The sequence below is a fragment of the Oenanthe melanoleuca genome, chromosome 9, assembly GCF_029582105.1.
Source record: "Oenanthe melanoleuca isolate GR-GAL-2019-014 chromosome 9, OMel1.0, whole genome shotgun sequence".
In the NCBI taxonomy this organism is placed as follows: domain Eukaryota; kingdom Metazoa; phylum Chordata; class Aves; order Passeriformes; family Muscicapidae; genus Oenanthe; species Oenanthe melanoleuca.
Genome location: NC_079343.1, coordinates 3,919,011 through 3,931,546, shown reverse-complemented (window position 1 = coordinate 3,931,546; position 12,536 = coordinate 3,919,011). Strand labels below are relative to the sequence as shown.

At 43.1% G+C, this 12,536-nt stretch overlaps 1 protein-coding gene across 5 annotated transcripts in view; it reads right to left on the bottom strand.

Moving 5' to 3' along the window:
* Positions 1 to 12,536, bottom strand: part of FARP2 (FERM, ARH/RhoGEF and pleckstrin domain protein 2) — a 75,204-nt gene that overhangs the window by 7,043 nt on the left and 55,625 nt on the right. For all 5 annotated transcript variants that reach the window (XM_056498368.1, XM_056498365.1, XM_056498370.1 and 2 more), the window contains exons 15-23: positions 9,831 to 9,920; positions 8,499 to 8,632; positions 7,570 to 7,651; positions 5,549 to 5,786; positions 4,264 to 4,394; positions 3,395 to 3,463; positions 2,916 to 3,005; positions 2,199 to 2,281; positions 48 to 166 (exon numbers count right to left, since the gene is read on the bottom strand). In XM_056498368.1, the coding sequence (XP_056354343.1) occupies positions 48 to 166; positions 2,199 to 2,281; positions 2,916 to 3,005; positions 3,395 to 3,463; positions 4,264 to 4,394; positions 5,549 to 5,786; positions 7,570 to 7,651; positions 8,499 to 8,632; positions 9,831 to 9,920 (1,036 nt within the window). The remainder of the gene's footprint in view (positions 1 to 47; positions 167 to 2,198; positions 2,282 to 2,915; positions 3,006 to 3,394; positions 3,464 to 4,263; positions 4,395 to 5,548; positions 5,787 to 7,569; positions 7,652 to 8,498; positions 8,633 to 9,830; positions 9,921 to 12,536) is intronic.

Genomic DNA, 12,536 nt, shown 5'->3' with positions numbered 1-12,536 from the left:
AGGACAGGAGACCTGCTGCTTTTCAAGGAGGCAGGAACACCACTTACTGTTGGAGCGGTTGCACACCGAGTTTTCCAGAAGCATCTCGGATTTCTCGGTCGATTTCTTGGCCATTTCAATTGCCACATTCAGATCTTCCATCCACTTGCCCATCTCCAGGCGGGTGCTGCAAGGGAAGTGGGGAATGGGGATGTGTCAGCCCAGAGCTGTGCCTGTGTGCTGAAGGCACTGCCCAAAACAAGGGACAGTATCCTTCCATTAGATAAATAAAACCAAAACTTGAATTGCTCCAAAGCAGGAGCTTTCCAGAGACCTCACACACTCTCCACTTCTATATTCAAGCCTTGAAACAACACTAAACAACTAAACACTTGCACTTCACAGCAAATAAAATGAACAGGCAGCTGGCAGGAGAAGAATTCTGGAGATGGGGGATATAAATGATGATTTTTTGGAAGAATAAATGGCAGCCTGAAGCACAGTTCATCCTTTAAAAGGCATCTGGGATGTACCTGACATCTCATGCAAGTAAAACCCAGAGCACAGGAAGAGGAAACTTCATTCCCCCCTCCCAGGATCCACTGCAAGGTGAGACCTTCACAGCCCTTCTGTATCCACAGGGTTAACAGTGGGAGGATTGGCTTTAGACACAGCCACAACATTTCTTTGTTTTGGTAACTGTCTCTTCTTTCTGAAAGTTTTTAATTTAGACTGGAAATTACACATGTGGTCTAAGCCTAGGAGCAATTTTTATTTTTGACAGGTAACCTTTGAGCTATTTTAAAGTCATAACAAGGTAAAAAATCTATTTTTTTCCAAATTTAAGAATCTTTCAAGCACCTTATGGCTCACAGTTGCTGAGAAATGGTTGATCTTAAAAAAAATTGCATTCTCAGGTGTTGGGCTGGAATTTAAAAAATACATCTGCATATCAAACATGTTGGCTCCTGTGCAATTACATACCTGATTCATAAATATCCTGTAGTGGTCATTTTTCAAGAACAGGTCATCAAGCTGTAAAAATCTCTATGATTTAAGGTTGAGATTTAGTGCTCCCACCCTGCATTGTTGGCATTCCTGATTCCAGCTGCCTTTTCACAGCAGACATGCAGAAAGACAAAAACTCCTAAAGCTGATCCTGACATCAGGGTAGGAGACACCCTAATTACAAAAAGGCACCAAACTCACTGCATAGGGATAATTTAGGCTGAAAACAGATTGTTTTTATTTCCAAGTCAGCCTTTAATTTAATTTTTCCTCTCCCCATCTTCCTCCATGAGATTCTGCAGAAACTCTCCCTTCCTCACAGCAATTCACATGTTCTGAATTTTAATTCTTTTGAGTCTCTAAAATACTTGTATGTTTAGATTTTGTCTCCTGAAGTGGTTTGAAGGATGATACTGGCAACTCCCAAAGAAACACAATGGGAAACTTATTGCTGCTGTTTGAGTTCTGGGACAGATAGAAACACAGAATCACAGGATGGTGATGGGAAAGAACCTTAAAGTTCATCTCATTCCATCCCATGAGGGCAGGGACATCTCCCACTATCCCAGGTTGCTCCAAGCCCTGTCCAACCTGGCCTTGGACACTGCCAGGGATGGGGCAGCCACAGCTCCTCTGGATAACCTGTGCCAGGGCCTCACCACCTTCCCTGGTAAGAATTCCTTCCCAATATCCATCTATCCCTGCCCTCTGGCAGTGGAAGGCCATTCCCCCTTGTCCTGTCCCTACAGGCCCTTGTCCATCTTTTTCCATCTTCCTAGTCAGATCCTTCAGGCACTGCAAGGCCACAGTGAGGTCACCCCAGAGCTTCTCTTCTCCAGGCTGAACAATCCAAATTCTCCCAGCAGAGCTGCTCATCCTCTGCTCATCCTGGTGCCTCCTCTGGGCTCTCTCCAGCAGCTCCAGCTCCTTCCTGTGCTGGGACAGGGCTGGGGCAGCTCTGCAGGTGGGGTCTCACCTGAGCAGGGCAGAATCCCAATTCCTTCCCTGCTGCCCATGCTGGGGGATCAGCCCAGGATAAAATACTTCTTCCCAAAATTCAACACTGAAAAAGGAGTTGTGAAGAGTCCTGGGCTTATTTTGAAGTCCAGAGGATGCGTGAAGCAGCCCTCTGGCTCTGCACCACTTGAGCAGCAACTTTCTGAAGAATTAATCCATCAAAGCTATAGGAAAACTAGGAAAGCTGGGATTACCTGGCTGCCACCACTATGGTTTTCTGTGCAGAATAGATTGTGAAGCAGTGTGGGACTGACCATTCATTCTCACTCTCCTCCACCTGCAGGAAAAAAGATTCTCATCAGTGCTTAGTCACCAATAAACACTAAAACTGTCCAGTACTGGATTCCAACCCAGCTGCAGGAAGTGCAGAACAGCAATTCTTTGATGAATACCACCTACTGTCAAGTCTATTTTGGCTCTATACCAAAATCTATGGTGTGTTTCTACTGCAGGGGCACAGCATCACTTCCAGCAGGGCAAGGAAAGGAGGAGTTGGAGCAGATTTGGCTCTTTACTTACCGGGGGGTCAAGCACTATCAGCTGCAAACCAAAGACAGAAAGAACAATCCTGTTAGAAAAGGTGTGGAGAGGCAGGAGGATTGGTTATATGCTGTGTGTGCAGGGGGACAAAACACCAGGAGAAATAAATCCCTATTTTCAGATCAGCCCCTCACCAGTGTGAAAATGAATGGGCAACAGGGTGTGCTCCAGCTGTTTGCTAATGTGGAAGGAACAGACTCATCACCTGCAGGTAAAGAAAGCTCTGTTTGACACACATCAAAGTCCAGTTGCTGCTCAGACCAGCCTTGGAGCAGTTTGTGGCTTTGGTCCTTGTGCCCTGAAGGAATTCCTCACTCTGCCTTAGGCAAAGCCATTTCCTTAACCCTGGGATGCAACATGGAACCACTTACCAACATGCCATGCAGAGAGAGATGTCCATGGATTTTGAACTGATTTGTCCCTGTGACCCCTTTGCTTGTGTACAGTAACATATCTGAAAACTGGAAAGGCAGAAGAGAACAATCAGTGTTCTGAAAGCAGCAGGCAGGGATAAGGATTTTTTTGACATCTCCTTAAAAATGTGTTGTTTAAAGGCCACTGTAGATGCATGAGAAATGTAATTTCTCAGTTTGGCCAACTACCCTTCAAACCTCTCTTTTGTTTACTTATAAGAGAGGAAATTAAATTTTTAAGTCCTGTTAGAACTCTCTGCCATTAAGGAACCAAGCTGACCAGAGAGTTATACCACAGCCACAACCTCTAAAAACATTGCTTAGAGTGAGTTTTCAGTCTCAGCTGCTGATTTTCAACACAAGCATATGAAAACACACTTCCCCAACAACTTTATCTTGAAGACTTTGGGTTTATAAAAGTCAGAAGCAACACCTACCAGAAAGAACATCCTCTGCTGTAAGCCCTTCTTAGTGAGCTTGTACAAGCAACCTTCCCGGATAAACTCCTGCAGAGGAAAAGAAAAAGTTAAATGTTTGATCTTTCATGACTAAAAAGTTAAATCTTTGATTTTTCATGACTCAAGGCAATTTTATTTTTACCCCAGAGTACACAGATATTGATTAGTGTCCAGCAATGACCACTAACAGATTTTTTGCCTGATGACGTTTTCCTTCCTTTTTTTTTGTGACATGAATCAGCTGCTTGCTGCAGCCAGCATTTAAATCAGTGAAGGAAGAGAAGGGAAAGGAGCAGAATTGCTGCTGGACACCAGCAGTTCACCCATCACACATCCCACTGCAGTGACTGCCATAGCATCCCCAAAGCACATACTATGCTCCTGTATTTATGCTCAGTACATCTATCAAAATAAACAAATAACCAGACATGAATTGCACAAACTCCTGCAGTACAGAGGCACCCACACCAGTTCAGCCCAGTGCTGTGGCTCTGTTCCCTGAGTTTGCACCAGGCAGACACAAGCAGAGCTGGGAGTGGATTTCCTGTATAACACACCAGTTTCCACTCATGCACAGAGCACCCAGTATACCCAGTATCTGTACTGGAAACATGAAACTGCAGCCAGAGCTTAAGCAGAAGCATTTCTGACCTACTCCTCAGAATATCACAAGGTGATGATCCCATCATCCATGGCATTCACTAAGAGACATTTACATGAAGCCTTTACAGCTGTCCCATAGACCAGAGGGGCAGTGATGGCAAATCCAGGCTTCAAAAATAAAACTTCCTTGGAAAGCTTGGAAATAAAACCAATACAGGCTCTAAAAACTAAGCAGAGGCACTCACCCTGCCAGGTGCTGTGAGATTGTCTATCCCAATCAGGTCATGCTGTAGCTCTGTCAGCTTCTGGAAGTTTTCCAGGCGGATCAGGCTGTGCTGCAGCTGTGAGGTCATTTCTGTGATTTCCTTCAGTGCATCTGTGTGGAGAACAGCACCAATGGGACAAGAGAGCACAGCAACCCAGGCCACTCATTTCACCCCTAGAAAACTGAATCTGAAATTTAGATCTGAAATTTATAGCCAGTTTTAGAACAGAATGGTTCCACAATCACCCAGTCCAACTGCCAACTTCTTTAAGAGTATTTTAGAGGAGGGAAAATAGAGCAAGTGACTTCACAGCATTTCCTATGCTTCTGGAGATGATTGTGTATCTCAGATTTTGCTTAAACAAAAAGTATCTACCATGTAGCTGAAAGTAAATGAAAAAAACCAAAGCAAAAACTATTTCTGCTAAAGATTACTTTGTCATGAATGGAATTTACTACACACACTTCTGATGCTACAAAACAAGCATTTTTTGGTCATATTTTTACATCTAAATGACAAAAAGGTTGTAAAAAAATACTCTTTTTTTTTTTTTCCTGCTAGGAGACAAGAAAATGACTAATTTTACAGCTTTGCTTGAAGCATTGGGATCCATCATGAGCAAATCACTTCCTGGAATGCCAGGAAGCATTTACATTGAATTTGTGGACATAATTGAACATAAGTGAAGCTAAGTGTTCAAGACCAGGTTGGACAGGGCTCTCAGCATCCTGGTCTAGTAAAAGTATCCCTGTCCATGGTGGAAGAGGAATGAGATGAGTTTTTCAACCCAAACCATTCTGAGATTCTCTGATTCTATAATTATTGTGTTCCCAGGGCACAGGCAGAGTTTTGGATGTCCCTGGGTCTCACTTTTATCTTCTTTTTTCTCTTCTGCCAGAGTGGAAATTAAAAGATCCATGATCTGCAATGTGGACTTTTCTACCCAATTACAAAAGTGCCACCTAGACCCATGAAGAAGGAGGTGAAGAAGAAAGAAACTTCCATCCTAAAACCTCCATCTTGCCTAGAATATATTGCTATATTCTAAAACCCTAAATTATTTTCACCATGTGATATTACACACTTCTGTTCATATTACACATGTGATCCTGGTTCTATCACTCAATTATGGAACCTTCTCCACAGCCTCAGGCCAAAAGCAGTGTTTTCCTGGGGATCAGTGCCTGTCAGCACAGAAAGTTCCAAACTCCCAGGGAGTTTTGGAAGGGGAGCTGCCAGAGGACAGGGCTGGGCGCTCACTCACTGCGGCAGTCGGCGAAGTCCCGGTGCTCTGCTGTGTAGTGCTTGCACAGCCTCCCCAGGATCAGCTTGTAGTGCATCAGTCTCTGGATGGGTTTGAGCAGGAAGGTGTTGAGGGGCAGGTAGCAAACCTTCTGCAGCTCAAACTCCTTATAAACCATCTCCAGCTTCTTGAGGCGTTTGGTCGCTTTCTCCAGTTCCGTCAGGACCTCGTCGTGCTTCTGCAGGTAACTGGTGAACTCCTGTGGAATTGGACAGAAAGTTCCTTGGATCAAGGGAAAACAGTCTTTCACAATTAAAGGAAGTGGCAGGCAGCTCCCAGTCAAGGTTAAAATAGGTGTCTGTATGGGACTGTGCCTGTGCCTGCTGGGAATACCAAATGCTGGGGGTGGAAATAGCAGTTCCCACACTCCTGCACTCCCATTCAAGTCACTGGTTTTAATTAAATTATATTATATTATAGGCACTCTGCTCCAAATAAAGTTGACTTAATTTCAGAAGAAATTATTCTTCCTTTTAAAAAAAGTATATTTTTAAATTAAATAACCATGTGAATCAATGTCTAAATAGAGGAGCTAAATGTTTTTCTTTGTTTTCTGCTGAATAACCAGCAAACACCTTTTCTCAAGGTAAATGCAGGTGGCTAAATAAGCAACAGTGATACAAAACCTTCCTGCAATTATTTCACTGTGTTTTCTTTTTAAATTTTTTCTCAACAATAACTCTTTGCAAGTTACTTCATGATTGACTGAAAAATAATAGGTTTAGATGGGATATTGGAAAAAAAAATTCTTTCCTGTGAGGGTGGTGTCAGATACTAGAGTCTGATAGTTCATGGCTTAAACATTGTTAGGAACCTTTTGCCTGTTATGGCAAAACTGTATATAAAGAAGCTACAACCACAGAAGCCCAGCCCTCCCTGAAGATGCCTAACTGGAACTTTGGACTGTGAGTTAAGATGCCTTGATAAGATAAAGGGAACACTATTATTCAATAATCATGGGTCTAGGGACAAGTAAATAAGGCAGAGGGAAAAGAATGTACATCCAAGAAAGCCAAACCCAGGAGAAAATCATTCCTGGCTGGCTTTGGGTGGAGGAGGCCATAGACCAAGAGGCCAGGTTTGCACAGAACCCCCCAAACAAAGGGGAGAGGAGGAGAGTTGTGGGGGTGTGGTGAAACCTCTGGTCAGAGGCAGTGAGCACCCATCCCCTTACATAAACTGCATCAGCTGTAAAACCCCCCAGTCCCAGGAAGGCCACATCCATGGGACATGCATGGATGGGCAGCTGAGGGGGTGTCATAATCCACCAAAGACTCCCCCCAAAGTGCTCCCCAGACTTATTCCTGTGGCCTTGCACCACAGGACTGCACGTGATGCAAAGTGATTCAGTCTGCTGCAGCTGACTGTGCAAAACCTGCTCCCCTCCAGGGGAGGTACCTGGGCATTCCACCTGGCCTGAGCATATTGGAATCCATTGGATTCTATGCTTTTTGGGGGACCCTCACCACCAAGATGACCAGCTGGACAGGATCATCAGGATGCTGATTACAGAGTAGTAATATTTTCTTTAATCTGTCCCTCTCTCTCTGTCCTCCCACCTCTTTTCTATTTATTTCTCTTCCTCCTTCTCTCTCTCTCTCTGATATTTACTATTAAATAAAGCCCATAGTATTAACTTTGGCATCTCATTTGCACCTTAACTAAAGCAGAGGCATTTCTAATAATTTTAAGAACCAGAACTTAACAGGTGGTGAGGCCCTGGCACAAGGTGCCCAGAGAAGCTGTGGCTGCTCCATCCCTGGAAGTGTCCAAGGCCAGGCTGGATGGAGCTTGGATTAACCTGGGACAGTGGAAGGTGTCCCTGCCCATGGCAGGGGTGGGATGAGATGGGCTTTAAGGTCACTTCCAACCCAAAGGTTTCTGTGATTAATGGAACTATTAATTTCTGAGCTCTGATCCTTGACAAAACAAAACAAAGCACCCCAATTATCCAAATTCCAGGTCCTGGATCCTGTGTGTACCTTCAGCGAGCGCATGTTCCTGAGCATGACATCTCCAATGCGCTGGTAATCTCCCTTCACATGAGCATTGCTTCTGCCCTCCCTGCAACACACAGAAACAGCAAAGAAGGCAACATAAATGGGGGATCAATTTTCTGCCTCCATCTTCTCTTGTAATTCAGGACATCTTTAGCCATCTGACATTCTTATTTCACTGTTCAGATTGAAAATTTGGTACATTAAATATGAACGCTGCACAAAACACAAAGGTACGCTTAAAAACTGAGAAAGGACTAGAAAGGAACTTGTGTGGAAGTCTATTTTTGAGAGTTTTACATTTCAGATCTTCACATAAATGTCATAACACGACCCCACCTGATTTTTGTGAATTTATTTTTGTTCATACTTGGTTTACATTGACCACCTCCTTTTGAAAGGTTATATAGTATTACTGTACTATATAACATGTCAGAAGAAAATAACACAAAGTTTAAAAGACTAAAAACATTATCTGTGACATAAACAGCATTGCAAGAACCAAATTCCCACCTAAGTCACAAAAATGTTTCCTAGATCTTCACCTGGAGACTCATTAAGTGAAAGATGTGGGAAAAACACATGCATCATCTTTTTGATCTTGTGTTCCTCCTTCTTTCTAAGGCTTGAGAGACATTATCAGATTATATCAAGAACTGATGGGCTTAAAAGTGTTCTCCAGCCTAAATAATTCAGTGATTACAAAACCCTCACTTTGGTGCACTAGTCATACAACTACAGAATATTATATACAAAGCAAAGTTTGGAAAATGGGCTTTGTGCAATGTAGTTTGTACTTTTTTAATAGCTTTAACTACATAAAAGATTTCTCCTTGATTCTTTTGATGCAGAAATACCAATTGTAGTCTGGTTTTGATGTGAGGATGTAGAAAAAGATCCCCCTGCTTACTTACCAGAGTGAGAGCCTCTGTTCAATCTCCTTCAGAAAGCCCCTGTGGAACTCATAGATGGGGTCAATGTTGGAGAAGAGCAGTGTCATCAGGCCCTCTGGCATGGCATTCTCCTTGATCACAGCACTGCGGAACCACTGCCAGAAAACCAGAAACTCTCATCAAATCCTGTTTCAGAAATTCATTGTTGGTATGAAAATTCCTGCTCCTGGAGCAATGGGGGAGGATGCACAGGGAAACAGGGTATGAAAATTCCTGCTCCTGCAGCAATGGGGGAGGATGCACAGGGAAACAGCAGGAAGGGCGAAGAAATATTTAGGGAAGACGTAATTTGTGGAAAATGAAAAGATGGGATTTTTTTCCCTTGCCAAAAATGAGGAAGATGAAGCCCATGGCTGGCTCTGAGCACAAGCTTATTTTTGAATGCAATGATGGGATGGTTGGGGACAGCTGAGTGACAGTCAGTTACCCAGTGGCTGCCCCAGCTGCTGCCACTTCCACGCAGATAAATCTGCTCTCATAGACCTGGAGCCCTGTGCAAGCCACTCAGCTGAAGACATCTCGTTGCAGGTCACATTCCACACTTTATCGCTTTCAGGATATTACAAAAATCCTCTGAGATTTGTCTGAGGTATCCCCCCTTCTTTTAGGAGAAGTGCTGGGAAGCCTGTAGGAGGAATTGGAGTGAGATGGTGCTCAATGAGCTGGCAGAGAACACCTCCACTGAGGCCATGCAGTGTTAAGGGACTCAAGCTTTTCTTTGGTGAAATTAAAACAACAGCTTATAGAAAGGCAACAGTCACAGTGCTCAAATGTGGAGCTCATGAACAGAAAAACTCTTTTAGAAGCACATGAAATAGAAATTCATGCTGCCCTTCAAACCAGGACTCACTTGTCTATTCTGGGTGAAAAGAAGAGGAAGAAAAAGAAGCAACAAACCCATGGGTTTGATGCCCTTTGCAACTGTCATCTGCTCCAGATCCAAAGGCACAAGGCTAAAAGCTTCCCAAGGAAAACCACAGAGAACACAGCCAGAGCTGGCAGATATCATTGAAACTGAATGCAAAACATTTTAGGCTCTCCTTGTTCACAGTTTTTAGACCAAAAGTTTGCCTAAGTCATCAGGATGGCACAGGATGTAGCTGCTGGAGCAAATGATGGAAGTCCAGAGAAGGCATCTGCTCTCCCACAGAAGGAGCTATGGAAAAAGGATGGGGACAGCTACTTGGCTCATGGCTTATGCTACACCACAAGAAGAAATTCCAAGTTTTTTCCAACCTAACAATCACAAATCTATTAAAGAAAGGGGGGAAAAAGCAAGTCAAAGCCACTTACCACAGTAATAACCTCCAGGTCCTTCAGATAGGTGCGCTCTGTGGCAAGGATCTCCTTTGCTATGAAGTACGCCTTGTCGGTGGGGCAGCGCTGGAAGGACACACACCATCAGTAAGGACAGAAACACAAACCTCTGCTATGTGGAGGGTGCTTTGCACCACTTAATTAGTGCTTTGTCTGGAGGTTTTTTTGTTTTTACTTAGAGCCAGGATTAAAAAATATACTAAGGAAATGGATTTTTTTGCGTTCGGGCTCGGTTGTTTATTAAATTTTATCAAAAGTACAGAACATTTAGTAACACTTCTAGCTACCAGTTAGAAGTGAGCAAAATGGAGATGAATCTAGCTAGTTACAAGGTCTCAAAGCTAAATATACCAACAGAGAAATAACATCTATATTATTTATACTTTTAACCCAATAATCAAATTCTTGTGACCTTCAGTGCAGCACTAACTGACCAACCAGAAACTACCACCTGAAACTAGGAAGAAGATGAGCACTGAAAAAGACATCACTTAAATTCCTCCATTTTGTTTCATATCTATTGCTATATTATAAAAACCTCAAATTTAAAACCATGTGAAAGCACACACTTCTATCTAACTACACATCAGTGATTCTAACTCCATCACTCAAATTTGGAAGCCTTCTCCAAGGCCTCAGGTCAAAAGCAGAGTTCTCCAGGTGTTTAATGCCAGAAAGCTCAGAAAGCTCAAAAATCCCAGGTTTCTGGGATCCAACAAACCTCTGTTTCCTACTGAGCATCAGCTCAAACCTTACATCCACTTCCCCTTGCTCTGTGCAAATGGAGCAGCTCATTACTAACAGGATATATCTTTATTCAGTATCACATTCCCAAATACTGACTTTGTTATAAAATATTCTTTATATTGCAAGAGTATTTAAAAATAATGTCAATTATATGTCAATTATCATAGAATCACAGATGGTTTAGGTTAGAAGGGACCTTTGAACTTAGCTCAATCCATCCCCTGCCATGGGCAGGGACATTTTCCACTACACCAAGCTGCTCCAAGCCCTGTCCAACCTGGCTTTGGACACTTCCATTACATGAACTCAAATCAAGGGAGCACTTTACAAAAGTATGGAAACATTTAATCCAAGATTCCTAGATTTTGAACACTTCTCTAACCAAACACAGCCCAAGAGATTTGCAAACAGTCCTTTTCCAAAACTGTTTCTTTCCACTTAGAGCTTTCACTCAAGCTATTCCTTTGAAGCCCTTATTAATTAGCTAAGAAAAAAAGAAAATGAAACTGCAGCAGTTGTTTGCTGCATGATTGCTCTGAGCTGCTCCTTAAAGAGGAGACAGGATGGATATGGAAGAACAAAGGGATGAAATGCTGGTAAGAGAAGCTGTGCAGTTGCAACACAAAATCAGAGTTAGCCTGAAAACATATAATACTAAAAATTATGTAATATTAAGGCATTAGTCATTCTTTTTTTTTTTCCCATGGGCTATTTACCTGACTGCATTCTCATATGCTGTGGAACTTCAGTGAAAGGGCATCTTTCATTAGGAGGATGTTTCCCAAAGGAAACACACATCATTTTTTTGGCCTCCCTGGAGCCTAAGGTGACACAGTTTTACCATCTCATTTCCCAGCCTCAGCAGTTCCTTACATGACAGGAGAGTTTCTGCTCTCAGGGATCTTCTATTCCTCTCTCCCTCCCCAACACATCAGCCCTTTCTGCTTATTCTCAGAAGTTCCCACTCTTTCCAAATTGCTTCCTGGTGGAATTTAGTGCCCTTAGCTTGCTTTTTTCCAGCCTTGCACCAGCTCTAAGTGCATCCCTTGTGCTGGGTGCTGGCAGCAGCTGCTGGGCAGGCCCTGCACCAGAGGAGTGGAAAGGCTGTCACAGAGCACAGGGGCCCTGCCAAACACCTTCACTGCTGCTCAGGCTCTGCAAGTGGAAAAAAAAATCAGCTCATGCCTCAAAAGCCAAACACAGGAACTCTCTGAGGTGGCAGTCTCCTTCTGGAGTCCAAGGAAAACGTTTCTACAACTACAGCAGGCATCAAGGCAAATATCCCCACTTAGAAAAACTGGTGTTTCACCATATAATGTACAAACAATCCCACCTGGAAACCTTCAACACCCACCAGATGCAGCAACCCCAGCTTGTGGGGAGTGAAGAGCTCTACTCTGAACTTGTAATGGCCAAAAATGCTTAACTTCTCACTTCAAACCTCAGGATTCAGAAGTGTTAAAAATAAGTCTGAGTGAGGCAATTCCCCCTAAAAACCTAGCTTCAATTTCCTTTTTATAGTGGATTGCTGCAATCAACCTCCATTAGAAAAGGAACAGGGAGGAATCTACCAGAAAGAAGAAAGAACAGCAGAGTGATTTAAAAAGAAAGAAAATAACCTCATCTTTCTCAAGGCATCAGTACAGGACCAGCAGCACCATGGCAGCAAAGAGCAGACAGCACTCACTGTGAGGGCTGAAGAGTTGGCAGAACATGCCCTGATCAACCAGGAACTAACACAGTATCACCTTCAAATCAGAGCTCTAGTCACAGCAATATTGTAGGAGTACATTTTTCTTGTACAACAAAGCTGTAAAACTCCAGTGAAATGTAACCAATTTAACACTGGTTTCCTCCTGTATCTATTTCACCTAAAACAGTGTCTCTGAATAAGACATCAAAGCCTTGGAATACTCAGGAGTTGATCAAGCTTAA